At 52.2% G+C, this 27789-nt stretch overlaps 1 protein-coding gene across 1 annotated transcript; it reads left to right on the forward strand.

The window, feature by feature from the left end:
* Window positions 1-1826: 1826 nt before the first annotated feature.
* Window positions 1827-25917, forward strand: EPHA10 (EPH receptor A10; the record flags this gene model as incomplete). The annotated part of the gene is made up of 16 exons (XM_027886677.1): window positions 1827-1907; window positions 3142-3811; window positions 10115-10270; window positions 11012-11353; window positions 15994-16118; window positions 17550-17712; window positions 18805-18913; window positions 18992-19047; window positions 19794-19919; window positions 21080-21265; window positions 21993-22054; window positions 22142-22345; window positions 23086-23235; window positions 23437-23630; window positions 23715-23879; window positions 24231-25917. Coding segments are annotated over 16 exons (2904 nt in total), but the record flags the coding sequence as incomplete, so codon positions are not given.
* Window positions 25918-27789: the final 1872 nt, after the last annotated feature.

Below are 27789 nucleotides of genomic sequence, written 5' to 3' on the forward strand. Positions count from 1 at the left end.
CGTGCCTGCTGCCACAGCACTGTCCTTGGTGTGGGTCTGGCAGGACCCACTCTGCCTGGGCCTGCCTTTTCCCAGGGTTTCTGGCCATTTCTGCTTTTCAGCAGCTGCTGGGTTTGAAGGACCTCGAGATGAATCTGTGAATCAAATTTCAATCCAGAAAGGCAGGATAGAGAGCTCCACGTGAAGCTGACATTCCCAGGCATCGTTTGCAGGCCAGGGCAGGAATGAGATTTACCCCGCTGCTCTCCTGGGCCCTGTGCTGCAGAAAAGAACTACGACCATCAGGGAGCAAACATAATTTGGGGATTGGGGGCGGCACAGCACTGTTAATTGTGACCGCAGCGTCTCAGCATCAGCAAGGGCTGCCCGTGCCGCAGCAGTCCTCTGGTTTGCATGGGGCGGGAAGACTCTGCCCTGGGCAGCAGCTGCAGGCAGCCCAAAGCTCAAGCCCGTGGTGTGCCGCCTGTGCCGGCAGAAGCGAGCCCCGGGGCCGGTGCCGGAGTCTCGTCCGGTGGGACACGGACCGGACCGCGGGCACCACCTGGAGCGGCCGGCCTCGCACCGGCCCCGACCACGCCCCTTCCCGCCGATTGGCCGCGCGGGGCGAGGCCCCGCCCCCGAGGCGGGCTCACCTGGCGGGGGCGTGGCGCAGAGCGCGCGCGCGGCGGCGGCGCGGGGGGCGCGGGTTCGGGGCGCCATGGAGACGGGGCTGGCGCTGCTCCTGCTCCCGCTGCTCCTGCTCCCGCTGCCGCTGCCCCTGCCGCTGCCCCTGCCGCTCCTGCCGCTGCCCCGCGCCGCCGCTGAGCAGGGTGAGCCGGGCGGGGCGAGGGCCGCTCCCGTGTCCCCGCTGCTCCGGCACCGCCGTGTCCCCCGTGCCCGGCGGGCTCGGCGCGCGCGTGCCGCCGCCTCGGACCCAACGTTGTTCGCCCTCGGCGGGTCGGGCTGCGCGTTGCGGTACCGGGAGAGGCCGGCTCGGCTCGGTGGCGGGGACGCTCCGGAACCGGCCGGCCGGGTCGGGGGGCGGATGTGCCGCCGCTCTCCGGGGCGCGGGGGCCTGCGGGAGGAGCGGGAGTGTGCGGGCGGATCCCCGCGGAGTGGCCGGGTCAGCCCGAGGCGTCCCGGTTGCCGCGGTCACCGGAGGCGCTGGGCGGAACCGGCAGCGCGGCGCCGCTGTCGGTACCGTGACAGGCACACGGTTCGAGCCCCGCGGTCTGTCCGGGCGGCGATGCCCTGCCACGGACGGACCCGCCCGGCCCCGGCCCCGGGAAGAGCGTCCCGGAGCGCTCCGAGCGAAACGACCGCCGGGGATGCGCTGCCGCGCCCCGCGTTACTGGTGTCTGAGCCCGAGACGAGACTCGATCTGCCGGTCCAGGGCTGTGGCTGTTTGCCGACTGGCGATGTGGAAGCATCGTGAAGCTGTGAATCGAGGGAAAAATTGAATCAAAGAAAAAATTGACTGTTTTGTGGAAAAAGGGTGTCGTCTGCCAGGGAAATCCCTGTTTCAGAGCAGCCGGCGATACCTTTCAGGGCCAGGATCCGCACGCTACAGGCACGGCACAGTGACGGGGTTGGCTGTGGTGTCAGAGGGATCATCCCTGGGATGGCACCCTCGTTGGGGCAGTGGTCAGCTACCTGCGAGGTTGTTCTGGGTGTGCAGTGAGAGCTCTGCAGCATACGGTATTAACACGGTGACGACATGGCTTGTGGAGCCGGGACTGGAGTTGCTCCTGCACCCTGGGACCCAGCACAGCATGGCACTGAGCTTCACAGTGGAGTGACTGGGTGGGTTTTACTGGCGTTTCTTGTGTCAGTGGGTTTGCTAATATGTTGTCTTCCCTGCAGTTGTCCTGCTGGACTCGAAGGAATCTCAGGCAGAGCTGGGCTGGACCTCGCACCCGTCGAACGGGGTAAGAACAGTGGTATGACTGCCCCCCCTGCACCACCTGAGAGGGTCTTTTGGCCTCTTGGTGCTCAGCAGCATTTGAGGTCCTGTAGTATGAGCACTTTGCTTAAACGGAGCTGGGGCGGGGACTGGCAACCCTGGGGTCTCTGCATTCCAAGAGCGATGGGCAACTTGCCATGATCAGCACCAGGCACCCTGGGGAGCAGAGAGGTGTTGGCTGTATGGGTAATGCAGCTGGTGTGGAGTTCCTCCTCGAAATGGATTTTACACTCCTAAAACAAGCAGGTGAACACCAGCCAGTTACAGCATTGTGTTGTGGTTTGCACACCAGCATGAGGTCTCGGGATCAGTCCAGGCCTTGGAATCTGAGGGCTGTGGCTGGGGGAGTTGTCAGGAGCTCTGTGTCTTGTAAGGTTTGTTTGATCAGACCCTGGCTTTGATGCTGGTGTCGGTCTACAGCTGCTTTTCTGGAATGAAAACAAAGTGTTCAGAGGGAACAGTGATAGATCCCGGAGTCATCTGTGTGGCCCAGCTGTTTGTCTGCAGAAGAAACTCTGTTTTGGGTACATTTTGGCTATTTTGCATAAATTTACCCCCAGAAAGAATTGCTTTGGGAAATTGCCAGGTCGTCATTCAGGCTGTGAGGGTTGAATCATCATTTCGCTGATCAGAATCTCTGCTGGTAGCTTTGGGGAAACACCATTTCACTTGCAGTCAGACAATTTGTCCTGTTCCAGCTAAAACTTTTTCTGGCAGAGAAGCTGCTGCTGCTGTTCACAAAGATGTTTGCTGTCCTCTCATATAATGGTGTGACTAATGTTACATCTTCTTGGACATCTTGGACTTCTCTGGGTGGCCCATGCAGCATTACATTGTGTAGTAATGCTGGCTGGATGTCCCCTTCCACAGACAGAAAATCTAAGGAGCCTGTGGGAGATGAAGGCCTCTGGCTCCTCAGTGGATGATGTATCCAGAATCAGGCTTTGTTTTCCAAGGTCTGCTGGCAGTGCTGCCTTTCTGGTTATATCTTTGTGTTTGCATCTCTGCAGAAAGCTCAAGTGTTAAGTGGTCCAGCAGCTGGGTTACTGCAGCTAGTGGGTTTGGCAGGCTGAGGACTTCCAGTGCCTACGACATAATGGCCTGTGGTTGAGAGGCTTGTGATGGTGATATTTATATGGGTTGGTGTGTCTCTGCCAGGGCAGCTCCTGATCTGTTACAGCCCTTTGTCTTCTCCCCAGTGGGAAGAGATCAGCGGTGTGGATGAGAACTACAAGCCAATACGCACGTACCAGGTGTGCAACGTCATGGAGCCGAACCAGAACAACTGGCTGCAGACAGGCTGGATCGCCAGGCGCGATGGCCAGAGGATCTTCATCGAGCTGAAGTTCACCCTGCGAGACTGCAACAGCATCCCTGGCGTGATGAGCACCTGCAAGGAGACTTTCAACTTGTACTATGTCGAGTCTGACTCTGACCTGGGCCAGAGCGTCCATGAGAGCAAGCACACCAAGATCGACACCATCGCTGCTGATGAGAGCTTCACGCAGGGGGACCTGGGCGAGCGCAAGATGAAGCTGAACACCGAGCTGAGGGAGATAGGGCACCTGAGTAAGAGAGGCTTCCACCTGGGCTTCCAGGATGTGGGCGCCTGTGTGGCGCTGGTCTCCGTGCGGGTCTATTACAAGAAATGCCTCACCACTGTGCAGAACTTGGCTGTGTTCCCAGACACAGTGGCAGAGACAGCCTTTGCGACGTTGGTGGAAGTTAAGGGCACTTGTGTCGCTCATGCTGAAGTGGACGTGGATAATCCCCCCCGGATGCACTGCAGCACCGAGGGCGAGTGGCTGGTCCCCATAGGGAAATGCACCTGCGGCCCCGGCTTTGAGGAGAAGGACGGGGGATGCAGAGGTAAAGGTGGCTCTTGGTGTCCTCTGGCAGTTTTTTATCTGTGTCAGTCTGTGCTGCTGCCAGACCACTCAGGTGCCTGAGCACAGCTTGGACAAGTGGAATTGCCTATTGTCAGCAATGTTTCTTTAGGCAATGGCAGCTCCCCAGCGAACCACCAGACCTTCATTTGGAGGGTGGTGCTTGGGAACGTGGGACACGCTGTTTGGGGCTGCTCTGCAGCATCGTGCTGGCTGGGCAGACGTGCCAGAACTCTGTATGCTGTCAGGCATTTCCCACAGCTTTATCTCTAGTGTTAAAATTAATCTAGAACATTAACATGGCTGTTGTCATGCTTTGGATACTGTTTAATGATTTGGTGACTTTGCAGTTCAGAAGGTTTAATAACAGCTGTAAAAATGGATATACCCTGTGCCTTAATGGGTGTCCCACTAACCAACCTGGATCTGTGAGTACTTCCATCTCACTTTTGAAGGCAGCTGAGAACCAGGTGTGCGATCAGCCCTGAATGTGTGATACTGGCTGCTGTGCTCCTCCTTGGAGCGTGTGAGTTCTGAACAGAGAGAGTTCCAGGGCTAATGCTGTCCATGGGCACCTTACTGCTGGCTGGGACCTGGCAGAGGGCATGAGTTCTTCAGTAAAACATGGCACAAAAGACCCTTTGCTGCCCATGCCTGGTGTCCAAGTGATACCTTGGACCTCTCCTATTTTTACCTCAAAAAAAGATTGAGAGAAAACAGCTTAATAAGTCCCAGACAGGTAGAGTTCCCCTGCATTTAAAGCAGATGGTGCAGTAGGAGAGTGAGCTTTTCCAGCAGAATCAGATCTGCCCCTCAGGAACAACTTGAGGCTTTTCAGTTTTACACTGTACTGATGGTGCCTCCTTCTTCCAGGCAGTGGGATGCTCTTCCCAGAGCTCTGGACTGTGGCTTCTCCTTAAGAAGACCTTATTAAAGCTATCGAATTGAAATCTCTGCTGTTGATTGCTTCAGTGGCTGCATGGCAGCTTGCCATGCTTTCCCCATCTGTTTCAAGTGGGGATTTACGTAGCAAGTCCCAGAAGGCTTTTGCTAATGTTTCAGGTTTCTCTGTGTTGAGTTTAAATAATTCATATTCTCAGAGGAAAAATATTTGAAGTAATTTAATGGACATAATTAAGTTTTTCTCCCCTTTCACAGAAAGCAGGTCATTAGTCACTCTCTATGGAGCAGCATCTGATGTCTGCTCAAATATCAGAAAATAGTTTTTAAGGGTTGAAAGTTTTGTGTTTGTTTTGCAGCCCTGTATTAGCATAGTGCTAAGTGAATAGCTTTAAAAGCTTTCTGATGAAAGCAGCCAGGGCTATGGAAATTCTTCAGTGAGGACAAAAGCCTATGAGCTGGGGGCAGGTGGATACAGTGGGAGTTTGGGGTAAGGCTATGGCACAGCACATCAGGTTCCACCACTGAGGTCTCATAGCTGTGGCTTTGGAGAGCTCAACAGGTATGAGCCTGCTGGCCCGTGAAACTTCTTGGCCACAGTCTCTGTCACAGCTCTTGTGGGCCTGAGAGGTCTGGGTGGTGGACCGGAGGTGATGGGGTTTTGCTGCCAAGGGTGCCCATGGCATGGCAGGGCCAGGGTGGCACTGGTGGGTGGTGGTGGCAGCAGGGCCAGGGTGGCACTGGCGGGTGGTGGTGGCAGCAGGGCTGTGGCGCTGACGGCAGCTGCGGTGCAACTGGGGGATGCAGGAGGTGAACTGGTGAAGGCGTTTGAACTCAGTCAGAGCTGGCATCCCTATAACCCTGATTTAAGTGCCAAAAGCATCCTGGGCCAAGATAACGTTTGTGCCCTCACTGTGAAATTAGGAGAGATGAATTAAAACTAATAGGCCTTCAAACCCTGCTAATTCCTGCTGCAGGAAAGCCAAGCTTTTCCCTGTCCATCCTCCTGTCCTGCACCACTTCTCCAAAGGCTCTGACAGGTTTGCGTGTTCTGATGAATCACTTTGGCGATCGGTGGAGCGCAGCCATCTCTGGGGTGGGACTGCACAGCATTAGTGTCTGTTTAACATCCACTCACAAAGAAGAGGAGAGCTTTGTCACTGTAAATGCACTCAGGATGCTTGTCTCATCTGACGTATCTCTGTAGCCAGATGCTGCGCTTACTCTGACCAGAAAACCCGTTCCCAGCAGATGTGCTGCAGGCGAGTGGGCAGTCCTGATCCCCTGCCCAGCCATGTTTTGTTTTTGCTTGGCTTCTTGGCTTTGATGTCTTTTTACCCTTAATTTTTCCAGGTGAGAGCTGTAGTCCTTTTGAGCCATTTGCTTTGTTGTGTGTTACAATACATTTTGTGTAAATGAAACAGTGATGTGGACAATCTACCTGATATTTGCTTGTAAAGTTGTCTCCCTCTGCTTCATCTTTTCCATGCAATTCCTATTAATATCTGCAAGGAGAATTCCAACAAAGCCTGAGGTTAATATTTACCAGCCAGTTGTTGCAAATGAGACAACTTCAACCATGAATTAACATGATAAAGACCAGTTACCAAAAATAGTTCCAGCCACTCTTTTTTGGCAGAAACATAAATTGGAGCTGGGGACATCACAGGGGTCGTGGGGTGGGATCAGGGCTGCACAGTGAGCAGGGGCTGTGAGAGGCAATCCGTGCCTCTCGCTGGAGTAATAATCACCATGGAAATTTGTACTTTGGTTTCCTGTCTGAGCTACATTTTGGCTTTCTCCTCTTGGGTGTTGTGATCTAGCAGAACATGGCTGGAGCCCCTTTGTGACCTGGGCAAAGTGACAGTCCAAAGGGGCGAAGAGCTCTCTGCTGAATGAATCTGGAATGTCTGTCCACCCTGCCAATCAGTGACACCTCTTGCAGCAGCCATAATGCTGGATGGTGGGTGCTGTTCAGCCATGCACGTGGAACACCTGTGTAAAACAGGCTCTCTCTTCAGTCTCTGGGGAGTAATTATCAGGCTTGGAGATATTTATCATTTGGGATTACGTTTTACATCACTGGTTCACAGTATGTCTGAAATAATTATGGCTATGGAAATCATGGCAGAGCCAGACACAAATTGCTCCATGACAATTTCAGAGCAAACTACTCCAAAAATTATAAGCATCACAAGTAGATTGCAGAATTCCTGTCAGGTGAAGGTTATGGATACCTAGCTGCTGGATGGACATGCTGGATATGCTGTTGAAATCCTGTGGGGACAAGTCTTGCCCTCAGCTGAGGTGATTTGTGTAAGCTGAAGTGTTCGGCAGGTACGGGGTGTCCTGGAGAGGCCGGTCAGCCAGTCCTTCCGTGGAAATGGTTTGGTGGATCCATTAGGGAACTGAGAGAGACAACAGTAAATTGCACTTGGCTCAGCGGATGTGCCTGCTTCAGTGTGTCCTTGAGGAACACTCCGGCATAAATAGCAACAAGGTTCTGTCAGTCCTGGCTGGATTCAGCAAATGCACTTTGTTAGATATTTCAAGACTGTTTTACTAAATATTCTTGTGTATTTAATTTTCTTCTGGTCTAAATCATTGAATTTAATTTCAACTGGTAAGGGTTCATCGTTGGGCATGCACAAAGATCTTGCCATTGGACACAGGTTTTCATTTTAGTGCTCTTCAAATTATTTAACAAGGGCAAAAATTACAGAGTAGCACTGTCTAAAGGTGTCAGGGTTGCTGAGAACATGTTGGACCATAGGCTGCTAGAAAGTAATATTTAAAAGCACTTATTAAAAACCCCCAAACTGCGTGGAAGACAAGGTGCTTTTGGATTCTCTCAAGTGAGGCAGCCCAAAATTCCCATCCTGGCAGGCATGGAACCAAGGTGAGAGGAGCCAGAGACCCGACTCAGTGCTCTGATCGATCGTTCCTTGTGCTGACTTTGTTCCTCTCACATTGGTGTGGAGATTGGACATGATTGCTGTCCCTCCTCTCCGCAGGGCTGCGGGGCATTGCTCTGCCTGCGGTATTGATCACACCTGGTGTGGTGACACAAGGCAAGATCACAACCCCAGCGTGGAGAGGGCAGGATGTTTGTCAATAAGGCTCTTTGGCAAACTCAATATTGAAACTCTGTTCCCCCAGTGTTTTGCACAAGGTGCCCTGTCTGGTTTGGGCAGTGTGTCCTTGTCCGCGGGTGCTGGCTGGCAGTGTTTGTCCCTCCTTCGGGCTGCTGCCCTGTCCTTCTGCTGCACTGCCCTGAGACACCTCTCCTCTGAAGCACTGATGAAATATTTGGAACATAATAAACAGTGACTTGCTTGGCTTGAGAATGGAATTAAGATAGATGAAAGCTGGCTGTGCTGGCCCAGTCTGGTGAGGGGTCAGCAGGAACCAGGGCTCTTGGGAGAGATGTGTTGGGAACAACTTTGATGGCAATGGGGAGGTTGCAGGTTTGAGCGTTGCTCACTGAGGGCTGGAGGCAAGTCTGAGAGCTTGGAGGGACCCAGTTCTCCTACTCTGCCCTATGCCAGGAGGGCTTGTCAGACTGCTGGGGCACCTTGGCCCCCCAGGTGCCGTTCTAGCTCTCACTGTGGCACCCTCCAGTGCTGGCTGTGTGTTCTCCCAGGTGTGGCTTTTCTAAAGATCCTTTTTATGAATGCCTACTTTGACAGAGAAGATTAACACACATTAAAGCAGATGAACTTTGTCAAATACAATTCCATGACAAAAACTAGAAAGGAATTGATTTTGGAAGACAACCAAGTTGTAGTGTTAATTATAAATGCCAGTATAGGTGTTTTGAGTGAGGCCACAGTTGTTATTGGTAGACACTGGCACACGCAGCAGTTCTGCTGCTGGCAGAACTTTGCTGGGGAGGGAAAATGAAAGCTGTCCTGTGCCACAGGAGTAGGAAACCATGCGTTCTCCAGCTCTGCATCCTCAATTGCCCCTGCTCTCCCTATGGCACAGGCTGGAAGTCAAAGAGGACGTTGCTGTTTCTTGACAGAGACATCCACTCCTGTCTGAGGAGCCGTGTCAGATGAGGTGGTAAGAGGAGCCCTTCACATGGTTGCTTTGTGCTGGGTAATCGGTCAACCTGCAGCACAAATCAATGTGGATGGTTCTGCTGCTGGTTTGACTGTGTGTGCAGTGTTACATCAGAGGGGGAACATGCTCTCTCTGTCAGTCATGTGGATCAGGCACGCCTTGAGGAGCTTCTGTGGTCAGCAGTGGTGGAGCTGGGAGAGATGATTGATCTGTCTGACCCATACGGCTGCTTCTCTTTGCCTCTGGGAGAATGAATTATTGAATTTTATTGTTTAACAATTTAGTTGTGGTAGTACCAGAGGACAAGGAACAGGATAGAAAATAGTGTACAAAAAAGAGAATTTCATTTTATAAATTGATGACCTGATCTCTCGAGAGCTGTCATGAACCCACTGCAGAAATGAGCACTGTAAAATGACAAGGAAACCTAAAGCAGCTGGAGACCAAGAAAAATACTCGTGGGACGAGGTGGAAGAGGGTGGGAGTTTGTCTGAAAAAAGAAACGGAGACACACACATGATGCATCACATGGGCTGGGTGCCTTTGTTCTTCTCAAGGGCAAGTTTTGGACAGCCAAGGAACAAAATTAGCAAGTAAAACCCACGACTCCTTGTGGGATGTGCTTGCATGGGGTTGTGGTGCCTGTTCCTGGGACGTGCAAATCAGGGCATTTTGTGACATTATTGATGACAGATACTTCGGTAAAGTTACTTCTGACTGTTAGAAAAGAGGGAGGAACAGTCTGAAAGATGCTTCTAACTGGAAACGTTCAGATTCCTATGATGAAATGTCAGAACTGTGTGACAGGCACATCTGAGGGGTGGGGGCTCTGGGCTTAGTGCTCGAGTCCCATCATGTTTGTAAACAGGATTGATTTTCCTGTCCTGCCTGACACAGTGATATTTCTGCTCTGTGTCGTGGTCAGTGCTGCTTAACTAAATGAAAAAGCAAACTCTGTCTCCATTCTATGAATGTAATATTAGTTTTGATTTGGTTTCTCAAATCTAAAGAGGGAGCTTGAAGTTTTGGGAATAATTTTAATGGTTGATAGGTTTTCCTGGTTTGTCTAGTGCCCTAGGTAGGGAATGACATTTACTATGGAAGTCAGTGCAGAGTTACCCAAATGTCTCGTCTGGGTCAAACCAACGCACACCTTGCTTGGTGCCAGAATCATGTAAGTGCTCAAGGAAAGCTTGGAGGGTGGTGTCTGCTGGCCAGTGGCAGCAAAGGATGTCCCAGGAAACAGGGAAATGCAGTCATCAGACATGTTCCCAGTCAGACTGTGGTGCTCTTCCCATAACTCCCTCTATCTCTCTTTCAGCTTGCCTTCCAGGATTTTACAAGGTCTCCCTCCATCTCCCTCTCTGCTCTCCATGCCCTGAGCACAGCTTCACGCATGAGGAAGCCTCCACGTTCTGTTCGTGCCAAAAGAACTACTCTAGGTCTCCATCAGACCCACCATCTGCATCCTGCACACGTACGTCTCACCGGAGCAGCCACTCCCTGTGGCGAGGGAACGGGGTTCAGGCACTGTGTCTGTCCTACAGCACGGAGCCAGGGGGGTGCCCAGGGCTGTCCCAGGCTGTCCCCTGCCTGCACTGTGTCCTCACCTGTGGGAGCACATCCCTGGGGATCCTGTCTGCACCAAGGTGCTGCTGCAGTGAGGAGGAGGTGGAGGGGCTGTCCCTGTGCCACAGAGCTCGCAGGCTGAGGCTGCAGCCTGATGAGGCTGATGCACGGTCAGGTTCTCAGACTCCCTGGTAAAACTGGGGCATAGTCATTTAGTTGCCACAGTTCACAGATTTTAATTAAATGGCCTCTAGTTAATTGGATTGGACTCCAGCTGCTTCAGTGATGGATGCTGTCCAGCTGCTGGCACAGCAAGGAGGAGCCCTCCAGCTCTGCTGAGCGTGGCTGGGCAGTGTCCGACCGGTGGTGTGCTCCTGGGCCGAAACCTGGAGAGGTGCTGGGTCCAGCAGGGTGCTTCTCACACACGGTGTGAGCTGTGACTTGTGGTGCACACACGTCACTCCAGCAGGGATCCTCTATCCCATGTCCCACTGTGCTGCACACACCAGTAACTCCATGACCTGTCGTGCCATCCCGTGCTGCGACTGTCCGGGCCCACACTCTCATGGTCTGCCAACCTGTGCTGCTGCTCGCAGAGGGCCTGTAGGTTTGTCCTGGCACCTGTGCAAAGACACTCTTCTGTTTCCAGGCCCACCCTCCGCCCCGAGGAACCTGGTGTACAGCCTGCGGCAGTCGTCACTGGTGCTGGAGTGGAGTGCCCCAGCCGATGCTGGCGGCCGCAGCGACCTGACCTACAGCCTGTGGTGCGGCCGGTGCCCGGCGGCGCTGCAGGGCCGCTGCGAGCAATGTGGCAGCAGCGTGGGCTTCGTGCCGCAGCAGACGGGGCTGGTGGACCGCACCGTCACCCTGGTGAACCTGCTGCCTCACGCCAACTACACCATCCGTGTGGCGGCTGTCAACGGCGTCTCGGGCATGGGCCCTCTCCCGGGGCAGCAGTACGCCGAGGTCAACGTCTCCACCGGCCACGCAGGTACGGCTGCAGGCAGGGCATGGCGGTGGTGGGGCACACACGGACTGCGGTCAGGGCATGGCGGTGGTGGGGCACACACGGACTGCGCTCAGGGCATGGCGGTGGTGGGGCACACACGGACTGCAGGCAGGGCATGGCGGTGGTGGGGCACACACGGACTGCAGGCAGGGCATGGCGGTGGTGGGGCACACACGGACTGCAGGCAGGGCATGGCAGTGGTGGGGCACACACGGACTGCGGTCGGTGCTCTGCCCCCGAGGCACCGAGGGGCGGTGGCTGGCACTGTTCTGCTCGGGCACATCACCTCTGGGCTGTGTGGGTCCGCTCCAAAGACATGTCGGTGGCTTTGCTGCTGGGAGAACGTGGGGTCTGGAGGTGGTGTGGGTGCTGTTCTCAGGCTCCGCAGGCCTGAGCTGTGGCAGTGCCCCAATTCCACTCAGTTTGCCCCGGTGACACAGGCGTGGTGCTCAGTGGTGGCAGAGGGGTGGACAAAGACGCATGGCACTCCCAGGGGGTTACGGTGCGTGCCATGGGGAGGCAAGGGAGTGAGTGTGGTGACAGCCTGGGCTGAGAAGGGATGAGCCTGCTCCATATCCGGCTGCAGATGAATTTACAGATCACAGAAAAATACCTTTGATGAAGCAATATTTTCAGCCCATTCACAAAAAATCCTCCTTAAACCAGATAAATCAAATGTTGGCTGTCCTTTGGAAACAAGAAAATTTATTTTCTCTCTTTATCCCGCACTGGTCTCTGGACACAATTTCCTATCATAATTGTTCCCTTACGTTTCCCATTTGGCATTTCTGTTCCCTCAGGTGAGGGGAAGCAGGCTCCTGGCTGCCTGTGGATGGGGCCCTGGCCAGAGGGGTCAGTCCTTTCTTGGCTGTTGGCTGTGCCAAAGGACAGTCAGCTCTGGCTTGTTGTATCCTTGTCCATTTCCCTGCAGTTACATTATTAATTTGCATGAAAACCCTTTGCCAAACCACAGTTAATGGAGACAGATGATCCTCACATACCTCTTGGCAGGAATTGGCCAACAATTTCATCTGAAGAGATTAAACTTTGATCTTATTATAAATAATTTCCCACCACTTGATCAAATGTTTTTGTGCATGTTATTGCTTTCTCTTCCCTCATATCATAATCCCCTTGGATTTGTTGGGGGATGCTGTGCTGCAGACTGCTCCTCAGCAGAAGTGTCATTTCGCATTAGGATCTTGGCTGTTCAAGGATGGATTTTGTTCTGGGAAGATCTTCTACCTCCCAAACTCAGGCCAGTGAGCCAGTGAACAGACTGGGGAAGGGTGAGCTTAGCAGGGTGAAGTCTAATAATGAGTCATTCTTCCAGTCTGGTGAAGGCAGAGGGGCCAGTGCTCTGGAGCTGTCTCCTTCCCTGGGGCTCCAGATCTGAGCTTGACACAAGAGGCCAGCGAATACCCTGTCCTCTCAGGGAGCAAAGCAGCAAGTTGGTGATGCCAGCTTGTACCTTGGCTGCTCAGAGCAGCTTTTCCCCTTGGGAAGGGGGAATCTCAGCCTCTTACTCAACGTTGTATACTCCTGAGGGAACTGAAATGCACATAAAGGATGTGGATAATTAATCCTGTTCAAAATCTGTGTCTCTCGTTGAGCTGTCAAGTCTCCAGATGCAGATGGTGGCTCGGTATTACCCGAGCAGCTGAGGCTCATGAAGTTTCTTCGAATGTGACAGTTTTTGCTGCTGAAGGTGTCCCCTCCTGGGCAATGCCGGGCTGGGGCTGCCCTGTCTTGCAGGCACCCGGTGCCCTGGCTCCTCTTGCCTTGGCACCCTGGGCAAGGAGTGATGGTGATGGTTAACCTGTGCCCATTGGCAAAGAGGGGGACAAGGTGGGGAGAAGGTCTTCTCCTGGAGAGGCAGCTATGCAGATGAGTTTGCCTGTAAGACCCCACTGCGAGGAGGGGACCCTGTGCAGGCAGGACATGGAGCCGTGGATGGTGTGTGCAGCTGCTCTGCAGAGCATGCCATCTCCTGGAGTCCCAACCCTGCAGCCCCTCGTCGTTAGAGCCCACCACAGAAATGCCAGATGGGGTCAGAGGTCAAGAGAAAGGAGACTCCAGGGATACCTGAACAGGAGTGACTTCCATGGGGGCTGTCATGCCGTGATCTTGGAAGTCATTTGCAGCAGCAGGGGGGCTCTGGCTGCAGATATACAGGTTCAGAGGAAAAATTAAACAAGAAACAAGACCCTATTTAGCCCCTCTAATCCAGCTCTGAGTGCAGATCTGTGCTGCTCTTCCCCTCTGGCGGTCACCAGAGGGAACTGGCCATCATTCCCTATATTTGCAGGGAAAAGAAGAGATGCAATTTAATCTGCAGGAGGCAAAATTAATACTGTGTTTTTTCTAATCTGGCCTCAGCATGGGACTAAATAAAAGTGTTTGAGGAGTGAGCAGAGCTGCTCACCTGCAGGAGCGGAGCTGCATTAGCCATGTAAATGTGCACTCTGGGCCTGTGTCATTTGTATTTTTGGCAGAGATCGGTTCCTGCCTTAAAGGGCTTTTAAATCTGCTGCAGATTAATAATGCAGCCAGTGCTTGAATGCATCCTTCTTCCTGAGAGTGCAGAAGGCATTTGGGCTGGAATTCAGTCCTCTGAAGCAGATTTCCCTGCACTGGGGCTGGTGCAGTGCCCAGGGGGCAGTGGGGCCATGGGCTGAGCTGGTTCCAGGGCGAGGGTCTGCGCTCCTGGGGGTTTTGCCCTGAAAGAGCTGCATGCTGACTCGAGAGGCAGCTTCTCTGGTTTGGAATGGAGAACTCTGAGGTGGGAGCTGCCTGGGACGGTGCCCAGGGCGTGTTCTGGTTTTGGATGTTAGTAACTGGTGAGGGAGGGGAGAGATGGCTCTGCAGCACAAGCAGGGCAGGGTGCAGAGGCATTTCATGCCCCTCGCTGAGGGCAGGTTTTGGATGCAGTGGATCATTCCAGGGAAGGACAAGGTGCCGTATCTAGTTTTATGCCTGTTCTGCTGCTGCGCTGGTTAATCAAGAGGAGAAAACCCACATACAGGGGAATGGAGTTTATAAAATCAGGCAGAGTGGTGAATAATTTAATGTTTGCTTTTTCAGAATAGAGACAATGTTAGGGGATCTTAAAATATTGATGGGAAACACATTTTTTCACAGTGTGAAATGCTTTATAGCCTGTGTGATTTTCTTTAATGCTTTTTAAACCTGTTTGAGGCTGGTGCCTGCTTTTCTGGCATGTACCATGGGCTCTGCTCTACAGCCTGTTCCTGAGTGAGTGGGATTTTTCCTGATGACTTTGTTAACAGTCAAGACCATGCATTCAGGTCTCTCCAGTCCATTTGCTGGATTCAGAGATACAGGAGGGCATTTGTGTGATATTTTATTGATGAGAATCATATAACATAGCAAGGATCACTTAGCTTAGTTTACAGGAGCAGGACTCAAGGCAAGGGTTGGGGGAATCTTCAGCACAGGTGGGTGTTGCCAGTGCCAGCCCTTTACCACCACACACACAGAGCATTACTGACCTTCCTGCCATGCTTCATGCTGGGGGTGAGCTCGCTCCCTGTTCCTTACGCAGGGACAGTTCAGTGTCTCCTTCCAGGCCAACTCTGGGGCCAGTGAATTCACTGGGGGATTATGTCTGATCATGTTCCAGGCCATGGGGGGGGTCACAGTGGAGGGAGCCACGTGTGGGCACTGGGAGCTACATGGGAGCCCCTTTGGCTTTGCTCATGCTCTCATTGCAAGCCAAAGGGACTTGGAATTAAAAAGCAAATCACTATGAATAAAACATGAGGAGGACTTTTTTCATCAGTGAAGATTAATGAGCTAAGTAATAAATACAAAATTTCACAGATAGTTAAGTTTGCTTTCCAGGGACTTGTTCCTCTCCACAGGCATCTCTGTGGGACAGAGACAGGTCCAGCAAATGTCCTGATTTCACGGGAAGTGCGACAAGCTGGAAACAGTCAACATCCCGGTGCACTTTTGCTATGCCTGAGGGCTGTGCCCAGGCTGCACAGGCTGGAGAGGGTTCTGCAGCCCAACCTGGTTAAAATGGGAGTAGCTGACAAGTGCATCTTGCAGTGGATGAACTAAATATGTGCACGTGTGTCAGGGAGGGAACTGCAGCATGGAGCTCATGCTGACCAGAAATACACAGCCAGCTCCTGGGGCACAGGCTGAGCTCAGAGCAGGGCAGGCAGGTGGGTGGCCCTCCCATACTCCCTGTTTGTTTGCATGGGGCAGATCCAGTAACAAGTGGCTGAGGAGGCCTTGATATGTCCGATCAGCCCTCCTTCTCAAAGATTGCATTTTGTCATTCCCAGAAATCCTTAGCAGGGGTTCAGAGCCCAGGACGTGAGCCAGCACTCGGATGCCTCTGCAGTACTGAGAGCAGAGGGTGCTGTTAGGATTTTTGCTGGTTTTCCATTGGAGTGTTCCTGACAGATTACAAAGCTATTGTGTTTTACCACCATATTCTCCCATTGGATGATCACCAACTTGAAGTTATTCCAGTCCTGATTCAGAGAGAAGGGACTGCAGAACCTGCACACTCTGCAGCTGTTTAGATTGTTGAGGGTTTTACTGAGGCAACACTGCAGTCACTGCCCCTTTCCTCTCTGCTTTTTCAGCACCAACTCCTGTCACTGACATCCGCACAGATAAAGTAGAGCAGAAGAGCGTCTCCTTGTCGTGGCAGGAGCCAGGCTTCCCGACCGCCAACGGCACCGAGTATGAGGTCAAGTACTATGAGAAGGTACGGGCTGGGCACCAGCTCGGGCTCTGGTTGTGCCCCGGTTGACTCTGGGTCCTTCCCTTGCTGGCCAGGTCTGCTCTCAGGAGCACAGTACCAGGTGCTGTATGTGCCCCCCATCACGGTCCCCGTCACCCACCCACCATGTGATACCATCTAGACGGGACTGTGACACCGCAGCGAATTCCTACATCCTTGAGGAGATGGCCTCTGTGTTCCCAGCCTGCTCTCTGGGACAGTATTGGATCTTGTGGTCTGCACTGGTTTAGGACCGAGGGCCACGAACCTGCCACTGTAGTGAGCTGTGAGTGGTCCTTCACACAGGAGGATGCCCAACAAACCTTTTCATGACAGTCTCTTGGTTTTAAAAATTGCTGCTTCTTGACAGGTACAGTGGGTTGGGAATTTTAGAAGAAATACCGGTGGGCAGAGCAAGGACAAGGCTCTAAATCAAAATAAATGCAGTTTATGACACAATTCTGCAAATTACCTTATCTGCGTGTGCTCAGGCTCATTATGGAGCTGACGGCATGTCAGGCACACTGCGCAGGTGACATGCCAGTGTTCTGTATTTAGAAACCAGCTACCGTGAAGCTGATTCATATTAATGTGATTTTCAGCATCTGATAGATTTGAGAGGAGGGATCTGTGGGGGAGGGCAAATGCTGGAGCCCGAGATGGTAATTCCTGTGCAAAGGGGCTGCAGCAACACAATAGTTGGGGTATGAAATGAGGATCCATCCTGCTTGGGTAGGGAATTTAACTATAGTTTAGCAATTGTCCACTGAAACGAGGCTCTTGTTGCTGACATGAAAATCAACTTAGTTCCTAATCTTTGCTTTTAAAGCTTTTGCTTTAACTGGAGATTCAAAGGGAGAAGTGTATCAAATGGAAAACACGTTTGGTATCAATGTGAGTGGTGCAGTGAGCGACTGGTGCCTGTGCCAGACCATGGGGCTGGGACACTGCCCGTGCTGGACTGTGGGGCTGGGACTCTGCCTGTGCTTGTGCCAGACCATGGTCTGGGATGCTCCTCGGGGCTCACCTGCCAGCTGTGATACCTCAGTGTTTGCCAGTCTATGTGGATTTACTCCAGGGCTCAAGTGGCTGCAGCAGGGGAGTGGGAAGGGACCAGACAGCACCACAGCTGAGCCCTGGTGCAGGGGGAAGGAGCTGTGCAGGATGGCACAGCTGCTCTCCACCACCTCATCCTCTCCCTGTTCTCTTAGCACCTCATCCAGCTCTGGCTGCCATTTCCTGTGACCTTCCCATGTAATTTCTGAGACATCCAGTGAAGATATTGTTTCTGTTGGAGCTTGGCTGCTTGGACAGGCTTCCAGACAGGGCCCAGAGGCAAGGACGTGGCTGTGCTTTGCCAGCTCTGCAGCACAGCTGTCAGTCCAGCTCCATCTCAGGTATCTTATTATTTCACAGGATCAGAGAGATCAAAGTTACTCAACTGTGAAAACCACATCAACGGCCGTGACGGTCAATAACCTGAAGCCTGGTACCCTCTATATCTTCCAAATCCGAACATCTTCCTCTCCAGATTATGGGAGCTACAACCCTGGCATTGAAGTGGAGACGCTGGCAGAGTGTAAGTGCAGCAGGGCTCGTGTCCCTGTCCCTGTCAGGGCTCTGAGCTGGGCCGTGGGGATGCTGCATTCACATCTCCTGCCCCAGCTGCTCCTGGTTTTATGGAGCAGCACCTGTTCCTCTGGTTCTGCTGCTCCAGGTCTAAGGGCACGTACTGCCCAGGAACCTGCTTTCCTTGCATTTTCATGTTGGATTTTAATGAGTTTGGTCTTGGCACCCTGCCTGTCCTGGAATTTCCTGTCCTGGCTCTTCTCAGTGCAGCATCAGCGAGGGCAGCTGCTCTCTAGTGTGGGGACTGGGACAGTCTCTTTGGCTGAGATTGTCCAAAAATATGCTTAACATGTGACTGTTCCCCTTTCCCTTCCACCTTGCTGCTGTCCTGGCTCGGTAGGCTTGTCCTCTGCTTGGCTGGTTCAGGGCAGCCAGCATCAGTATTGTCTGCTGGGGCTTTCCCTTTTCAGTTCCCATTCATAACTGTGGTCCAGAAGCATCTTATTTCACTAAAAGAGGGCTGGAGGAGGGATGTTGGGCTTCAGCTCAATCCCCCACCTTGGCTGGAAGTGCAAGCCTGAGCTGGCTGACTCAGTACAACTCCTGCAGATTGTGTTTAACAGGGCTTTAAATTGCCTCCATTTGCCACACAGAAGACATTTCAGAATGAATTGAAGCCAATAAAAATTTTATAGAGAATGTAGCTTTTTAATACCCCTGTTTGCAAAGGCAGGAAGAGAAGGGCTAGTGTGATGAAGGAAAACTATTTGTAAGCCATAAATTTTGATATGTCCCTCTGATAAACAGGAATCTTCCTCAGCTCTGATTAACAAAATCGGGAGCTGGTGCAGCAGTGCTGGATTGCTCCATCTGTGCCTGCAGCACTGCCCAGCTTGTTGGGCCGATCCCACCAGCCTGAGTTTATAAAGCTGAACCAGAACATGAACTGTTGTGAGGATGGTGAAAAGCAGGCAGGTGGCTGGTCCCACGGCCCTGCTGGCTGGGGGACGTGGGCAGGCCATGGGAGCAATGACCAGGGTGGTCCCTCTCCTCAGACCTGCCCCAGGGCACAGAGCTGACTGGCACTGCTTCCCTCCCACAGTGACAGTGGCCTCCAGTGAGCAGAACCCCATCCTCATCATCGTAGTGGTGACCATTGCAGGACTGACAGTGCTGGTGTCCACAGTGATCGGTGTGATGGTCTGGAGGAGGTGAGTGGGGCTGGATACGGACCAGGGCGGGTCCAGCTGGGCCAAGGGTGCTGGAGTACATCTTCATTCTCTTTGCAGGCAGTGTGGGTACAGCAAAGCCAGCCAGGATGGGGACGAGGAGCTGTACTTCCACTGTAAGTGGCTAGTGCAACTGTGGGGATCCCTGAATTTATTGCTGTTAATAACCCAGCTCCCACCCAAGCAGCCCTGAGTCCTCACTTTTGAAGTGTAGTCATCCTGTATTATCCCAGGGGCCGGCACAGCGAGGCTCTCCAGGGACTGTGGGCTTTTCAGCTCCATGAGCTGGTGTCTGTCCTTCCTGTGTGTGGATCACTGCATGCCAGAGGAAATGGGGATATTTGCAGCCTTCCAGGGGGTGTAGGAATTGTTCTGTTAGCTTCTTACAAACATGAGCAAACAGCCTTGTTTCCTGGAGCTACTTTGGATTATTGAGCAGCAATAATTTTACAGACAACAGTTGTCAGAGGGAATTCAGATGTCAGGATTGATGAGTTTATTTGATTCCTGGCATATGTTTGGGCACACGTGCTCTTCTGCTCCCCAAAGCACTTCAGGAGTAGCAGAGCCTCCCTTAGCTGTTTCAATTGGCATTGGAAGGTGGGAGCTGCACCAGAACAAAGGGACCGCTCTCCTTTACCCAGGGGTTGTGTCAGTGGAACAGAGCAGTTGGGTTCACCTAATCTCAAAAAAAATTTCTTAGAAACCTTAGAGCTGAGTCTTCTTCTTTGCTTATAGAAAGGTGGCACGTTGGTCCTGCCCATAGCCCTGGAGATGGATAAGCTGGGAGAGTGTTTCCCACGACGGGTGGGGGGAAGCTCTGCTGAGCCCTTCTCATCTGCTCTTTTTGCCTTTCCTGCAGTTAAAATACCGACCAGGAGGACGTACATCGACCCCGACACCTGTGAAGACCCCATGCAGGCTGTGCACCTCTTTGCCAAGGAGCTGGATAATGCCAGCATAAAAATTGAGAGAATCATCAGGACAGGCAAGTTCTGCAGGGTGGTGGCCGTGCCAGGGGCTGTGCTGATGCCCGGCCAGAGCACTCCCCTCTCGCCCCTGGCATGCTGGGCCATGGCAGTGCTGTGACACTGCTCCTGTCTCAGGGGTACCTGCCTGCAGTGGAGGTTAGGAGTAGGGGTGGTGAGGATTTTGTCTGGGACTTGGTTCCACATTCCTGGTGTTTTCCTGAGGCACTGAGCACAGCCAAACGAGTGCCATGTGGGCCAGCAAGCATCAGCAATTATCTGCATCTGGGCAGTTTGACAGCAACATGAAAACTATTTATAAATATGTGAACCTAATGATGTATCGATTTTCATCAACTTCACTGCCTAAAACTTAAAAGCAAATTAAAATCCCTTGGCTGGGCCTTAGAGCCTTGATGGCTACTGTGTGCCAGAATGTGGGAAACACAATCATTCTTTGTCATTTCTTTTCCTAAAGAGAAATTCAGCTGCAGCAGCAGCAGAGGTGGAGAAAGGGAGGAGGGAAGGGCTCTTCCTGCAGCTGAAGGACAGTTTGAAGGGGAGACGACACTCAGGAGGGGACAAGGTTGTCTCTGAGCTGTGGCATGGAGCAGCTCAGACGAACCCCTGTACCTTTCAGAATCAAACTGGTGTTTGAAAAATCATGAAATAAATTAGTCAGGAAGACGTTTAAATCTAAGGAGTTTGGGGGGGGGGTGGTTTTTTCACTGCTGACCCAACAAGAACCTGATTTTCAAATCAATAAAGCCATTCATAGCTGCACACTTTTTGCTGTAAAGCCAATATTGGCTTTTTATGTTGGGAATTCCATAGCTCCTGTTGTGGAGTGTGTGGCTCTGCAGTGGGATATTCTGCCTTAAGCACTGCAGGAGCCCTCTGGCCCTGCCATTCTTGGCTCCTTGGGAAGAAGGCCCTGCACATGTCAAGCTGGGAAGGCAGAGCAGCCAGGCTCTGGAGCATGAGTTCAGTGACAAGAGGTTAATCCTCTTTCTGTGGGATAAAACACAATATGCACTGGAGCAGAGGGTAGAGAGAACACCTGAGGGGCTCTGGAGGGTCAGCAGCCATGCAGAGGAGCGGTGTGATCCAGGGCAGGTCCTGTGCAAGGCCGGGTGCTGAGCAGCCAGGGATCTCTGTAACCCATCTCTCTGCTGCACAGGAGAGTTCGGGGAGATGTGCCGGGGGTGCCTGAAGCTGCCCAGCAAGAGAGAGCTGCCTGTGGCCATCCAGACGCTCCGGGCAGGCTGCTCAGAGAAGCAGCAGCACTCCTTCCTGACCGAGGCATGCACCATGGGCCAGTTTGACCACTCCAACGTCATCCGCCTGGAGGGGGTCATCACCAGAGGTATGTGGGGGTCATCACCAGAGGTATGTGGGGGTCATCACCAGAGGTATGTGGGGCCCGGGAGGCTCCTGTGCACAAATGAATTTATGATGCTGCATTGGAGCAGTGACCTGATGCTGGAGGTCCAGTTGGCTCCTGGGAGATCAGGTGTTCTCACATGTATCATCTGGTTTCACATTTTGATGATTAATAGAAAGCTTCTAGCTAGATTAATGAATGCAGGTAGTGGGACTGGCTTAGCAACCGAACCCGTGGACTTTTAATAAAAGCAAATTGAAGTGAGATTCTGTCAGTAAAACAGATGAGACTGACTGCTCTGGCTCTCTCCCACGAGTGTGTGTGCTGAACCAGGCTCTGGATGCAGCAGTTAAATGGATATTCATGTAAATCCAAAGGAACTGGAGCACATGTGCTAACTAGGCTTTTTATTAGGAAAGGAAGTATTCTGTCTGAGCTGGCTGCTTTTGCTTTCATTGGGCTGGCTGTCCTTTGTGATGTGGTTCAGAGTTCTGATGAAAGGGATTTCTGATACTGGAATCCAGTAGGTTCCTAGCTGGGAATGACAGGAAAGCCTTGGCCCCACTGCTCCTTGCAACCTGGCCAAGATAAAGTCCTTGTCTTCTCCAAGGCAATGGAGGGATTGGCACCTGAATCTCTAACCCCTGTGGTGTCCAAAGTGCCTGAGTGATGGTAGCATTCACACCGTGCTCCTTGTCTGTCTGTGCAGGGAGCACCATGATGATAGTGATGGAGTACATGGGGAACGGCCTGCTGGACTCCTTTCTCAGGGTGAGTGCTGGGGGGTCTGCCCAGCTCAGACTCTGATGGCTGTGTCCCCACTGCTCACTTTTGGCTTTTCCTCCTATGCTCTCAAAGAAACATGAGGGGCAGTTCACGGGCTCGCAGCTCATCTGCATGCTGCAGGGCATTGCCTCTGGCATGGCGTACCTGGCAGAGATGGGCTACGTGCACAAAAGCCTGGCTGCGCACAAGGTCCTTGTGAGCAGCAGCCTGGTGTGCAAGATCACTGGGTTCAGAAGGCCACAGGAAGATAAGATGGAAACCATCTTCTCCACCATGGTGAGCTGCATTTCCACATTCAGTTGTCAACACTTTTTCTAAGCACCCGTTTCCTTCCTCAGGTATGAACAGGGCCTCTGCACCTTCAGCTTCTTTCTCAGATAGAAATCCAATGTGTTTGGGCAGAGAACTGCACAGCAGCAGCAGCCCAGTGCCACACCTACTCCAGCTGCAGCCCCGCTGCGTGGCTATACCCTGGTGTGCCATGGGTATGGAGCCTCCTGCGGAGCCACAGAATGGAGAGCCCAGCAGGAGCCCTGGCTTTTCCCACTGTGCTGCAGCAGGGCTGTGGCTTTGGGGTCAAGGTCTCCCTGCTGTTAATTACATTTAGCAGTGGTCTCTGTCCCCTGCTTCCCCAAGTGTGTCCAGAGGGCTCTGCAGATGCCAGGATGGGGATGGTTCATTACAGGAGAACAAGTCAGGGCAAAGGGACTTGTGTTTGTGTGGCTCTGAGGTGGTTTTCATTAAATATTAATGTACAAAATGCCATCAGCTCTTCCTGGGGACACTCTCCTCTCCCATTAATATTTCAGGACTTGCATTCCCATGTAGTGTACAGTTGCACTGCCATTTTAAACAAATTGAGGGGAAAGTTTTCTCTTAGTACTAAATGTGCTCGTGGCACGTGGGTTTGCGGTGCCAGGCAGGGCACGTTGACCAGTAAATGGCCACCAGTAAATGCCAGCATTGGCCACGTCCTGCTGGGCGAGCACATCATTCCTGCCCTTCTGCCTGTCCAGTGTGGGAAGAGCCTGGTGCTGTGGTCAGCCCCCGAGGCCATCCAGTACCACCACTTCAGCCCGGCCAGCGACGTGTGGAGCTTCGGCATCGTCATGTGGGAAGTCATGTCCTATGGCGAGAGACCCTACTGGGACATGTCCCACCAGGACGTGAGTCTCCCGCGGCTGCGCGGTAGATGAGGGTGTGGCGATTGCTGATGGTGTGTGGTGGCTTTGCAGCACACAGAGGAGCTGCTGCTGCTCCTGGGCGGGGTGCGAGGAGGGAGGTTTACCCCAGAGTTTGCCCCAGAGTTTGCCTTTGATCTGCATTGCAGCACCTGACCCCAGCCGCTCATGTCCTCCTCACTGCAGGTGATGAAGGCTGTGGAGGATGGGTTCCGCCTGCCTGCCCCAGTGAACTGCCAGCCACCCCTCCACCAGCTGATGCTCGAATGCTGGCAGAAGGACCGCAGCCAGAGGCCCAAGTTCTCCCACATCCACAATGTCCTCAGCAAGTTGCTGCAGAGTCTGGAGACCCCGAAGTACCCCAGCTCCACGTGCCCCAGGTGACCACTCTCCTGCCGTGCCTGCCCATCCCCCTGCTGCCGTGCCGTGCCCCACTCCCTCCTCACCACCTGCTCTGTTGGCAGGTCCCATGGCACATCCATCCCCTTCTCCGAGCGAACCTTCTCAGCCTTCCCATCTTTCAGCTCTGTAGGCGAGTGGCTGGAAACGATAGAAATGGGCAGGTACAAAGACAACTTCACTGCTGCGGGCTACTGCTACCTGGAGTCTGTGGCCAGGATGACGGCCCAGTAAGTGACCTGGTTTCCTGGCTGTAACCTCATGTCACGGGCACAGCGAGATCAGTGTTTCCTTCCCCTGCCAGAGAGCAGAGCCAAATCCAGTGTGATTTACTGATAAGCTGTTGTGCCACAGCACAGGGTGGCGGGGTTGGAGCTGTCCCACGCTTGGCGTGCTGCAGGCTCCTGTTAGCCCAGGATTCCTGGTCAGCGTCAGTATTGCTTCAGCTGGGACAAAAGGTTGGGGATTTCTCACTCCTGCATGTCTGGAACCTGTGCTGCCCTTGCATGGGAGCAGTCAGTGTCAGGGCACGTGGCAATCAGGCCTAGTTTGTCCTGGCTGACATGAGGCTTACTTTGCAGAGATGTCCTCAGCCTGGGGATCACGGTGGTGGAGCACCAGAAGACCATCCTGAGTGGGATCCAGACCCTCCGGGCCCAGGTGATCCAGATGCATGGCCAAGGAGTGCAGGTGTGAAGCAGTGCCCTGCAAAGCTGCAGAGCACCAGCCTGGCACTCCTGGGGAGGAGTGGCCCACTGGCCCCAACTGGCCCTGTCTGTGAAACCTGGTGGTCTCAGGTGGGCTGTGGGAATATCTGGGTGCTGCCAAATATGTCTTTCCATGTAGCAAGAGAGCAGGGCTTCTGTCCCCTGAGCCAGGGCAGCCCAAGATTCCTGGGATAGTGTAGTGTGTTTGGGTGGACATGGCTCTCCCTGGCACTGCTTTGTAAGGTGAGCCAAACCATATTGATGCCGTTTTAGGTAGTAATTGAGTTCACAGGGTGGGATGGACTTTTGTGCACTGTCTTAATCCAGAGCTGATGTTTCCATATCTAGCATTCTGCTGGTGAATCCATGGATACTTTTATACAACCTGACAGATCCCAGCAACCCCACAAGGAGCTTTTATTGCTTTTACTTTTAGAGAGCAGAGCACAGCTCTTACCCAGCGCCCAACTCCTGGGAGGTGACTTTCCCCATCTGTGCTGGAGGGAAGTCTTTCCCAGCCACATCCCTTCTCTCAGTTACTTCACTGAGTGTTTGACACCTCAGTTGGTGTCTCCAGTAAAGAGCAGAGCAAATGGGGCTGCATCCAAGCAATCCAGGGCACATCAGGCAGTCCAGGGCACATCCACATTTTGTTTTGTGAGCACAGTGCTGCCTGCCTGGCACACTGGCAGCTCCCATGGCTGCAGCCTGATCCCTGACGAAGACATAAATAGCATCTCCTTAATAATACAATTTCCTTGAAGTGGGCTCTTTAAAGTGTCTTTGCAGCCCTGTACAGAGTTCTGTAGGGCTTTTATTATCATCTGTAAGTATTGCAAGTGAAATATTAATGCTAAAAGACAAAGATTTACAAAGGAGGTGAAGACTGTAGGAGATGCTCTCAGTTTGGCTAGAAATCTGCTCCAGTCAGACCTTTCAGTTAGCCTGCTCCCAGAGGATGGGGATCCAAATGAGGATTGAGTGAAGGGCTCTGAGATAGCCCCTTGGGGCCAGCAGAGTAATTCCTCTGCCCACACACACTGTGAGCAAAACAAGCTCTCTCCTTCCCACCCCCTCTGTAGTTCAAACAACACTCCCCAGTGTCTCTTGGTTAGTGTTTTTAGCAGAAGTAAATTAAGTCTGGCCCATGTCCAGTCAGGTTGGTCACTTGCCATCCCACTGTTTCCCACCCTGAAGAGGAAGAGCAGTGAACTGAGCTCTGCATTTGGTGAAATGCCCAATCCCAAGGATCAAGTGCAATTTGTGTGTTCTTCATGTTTACATTTTATCTGTAGAGAAAGTATATTACAGGTCTCTAGGCAGGGGGCTGAACCAGCTTTATTCCAGATCATTTCCCCCTCTCCCTGCTCATCCTGTCAGTTGGGATACAGGAGCTACGCTGGGAAGTCGCTGCTGGAGGAGCTGGCTCCAGGCTGGTGCAGCTGCTTTCAAGGAAGCTTGGGGACATGCAGGACTTGGTGATGAGGTGGTAGTGCCTCAGTCTGGGAAACAGACCTGGCCATGAGCAGGCAGTGACGTGGCAGTGACGTGTACCCTCAAACCCTCCAGGACAGGAGCTGAGTTAGGAATGCGAGGAGGGGACGTGCTCCTAGCCCAGTTTCTTGCAACAATAAACACTTTTAATTGAGCTCCTCCCCAACATGGAATAACAAAATTAGGAGATTAGGCTATAGATTGTTGTTATGATTTTTAAATTAACTTGCATCCTCTCAGACCCTCTCCTTGGGGAAGTGCTATAATTAAATTAATTAGCAATGCTGTTTTGGAGCTGCTCAACCAAGGGAAATGCCTCAAAATGATTCTGGTCTCTTCCCATCCAGCCTCTGGCACAGCACGAGGCTCCTGCCTCCTCCCCGGGCTGGGGGAGTCCCGATACTGTGGGAGCAACTGCAACACCCCCCTCACATGAAACCAAACAGGAATCAAGTTGGTTCATCTCCAGATGCTTTTATATTCATTAGCCACCTGTTAAATATTGTAAATACCCACTCAAGAAGTCAATATATATTTTTATAAGCTTGAGATAAATGTAATATAATATCACAAGGGACACTGTGTGCATCTCATGTTTGAACTATAGTCAGACATCTCCAGGGAATCTCAGTTGGTTTGGAATATTTAATAATAATAATAATAATAATAATAATAATAATAATAATAAATGTAATAAAAATCTATTGACATTTTTGTTAATTTTGTATTTATTGAACCATGACTGAAGATGGCAATAAAAAGATATCTAAATACCTGAGTAATACCAATCACTAATCCTGCCTTGGCTTGTTTATGTGAGTTATTTCAGTATTATGGGGGGAAGTGCCACTTTAGCAAGGGTGGCATTAAGGGACAGTTTTAATAGCAGCTAGGTGTGAAGTGATATCTTGTTTTTCTTTTTTTTTTCTTGTGTATGCCAAGATGTGAGCCTGTGCTCCAGCTGTAGAGTGGCCAGAAGGGGTGATTTCTTGCTATTGACAGTTCATAGTGGGGACAAAAACATCTACTTTGCTTTGCTAGTGTGTGTTGTGTGAACAGAAACAAGTGCTGGTGTGTAAGTGTGGGGATGCTGTGGGAAAATGCTGCAGAGTTCCTGTGTGCAAGCCATGTAATTAATTGTTCAGCTGAGTAAATGAAAACTGTGTGTGGCCAGCACATTAAATGCAAACTCTGACAATGATATCTAGAAATTGTTTGATGTGACTCTCCCTCGTTCACATCTCTTCTCTTTTTCCCAGGCTGTTCAGTGCCAAGGAACAGGCACAGGAGCCAGGTCGGTGCAGTGACAGCAGTGACAGCTGCTGGGAAAGGACTCAATGGGTGCTTAGAATGGGTGAAGTCTATTTGCCTTCTGTTGGTCAATTAATTCAGGCAGCGTTAGCTCGGAGCCTGGCCAGGGCTGAACTGGCACTATAAAGAAATAATTAGAGCTCTGGAGCAAGGTGATGAACAGCGGATTCTCAGTCACAGCCAAGCAGAGGCAGATTTTACCCAGTTATTGGCAGCTGTGCCTCCTGTGGGCTGTGGCAACGGATTTGTCTCTTTTCTGTGACCTTCCTGGCACCCTCTCAGCTGGAGGCTGTGGGACACCTCCTGTCCTGGATGCACTGGGGGGCTGGCACCCCCTGCGCCAGCCCTGCACCAGCCTTGCACCCTGCTCATCCCCACACTGTACCGGAGGATGCAGCTCTGGTGACAAAGAGGGATCAATAAGCTGTGATGTTTCAGCCAGGGAACCCCAAGGTGCAGCAATGCTCAGTCAGGGACAGCCTCAGCACTTGGCAGTGCTGCTCATATGGAGGATTTTTTAAAATAAAACTTTCATTGCATGGTGCGTGTCTGGTCAGCCCCACAAGTGGCTCCATGTTTTGAGACAGGCAAAGGAGGAGCCAGGGCTTCTCCTCTTGCCCCTCACTCC

Source organism: Empidonax traillii, unplaced genomic scaffold, assembly GCF_003031625.1.
Source record: "Empidonax traillii isolate 1590-97213 ecotype Southwest subspecies unplaced genomic scaffold, ASM303162v1 scaffold192:size804837, whole genome shotgun sequence".
Lineage (NCBI taxonomy): Eukaryota > Metazoa > Chordata > Aves > Passeriformes > Tyrannidae > Empidonax > Empidonax traillii.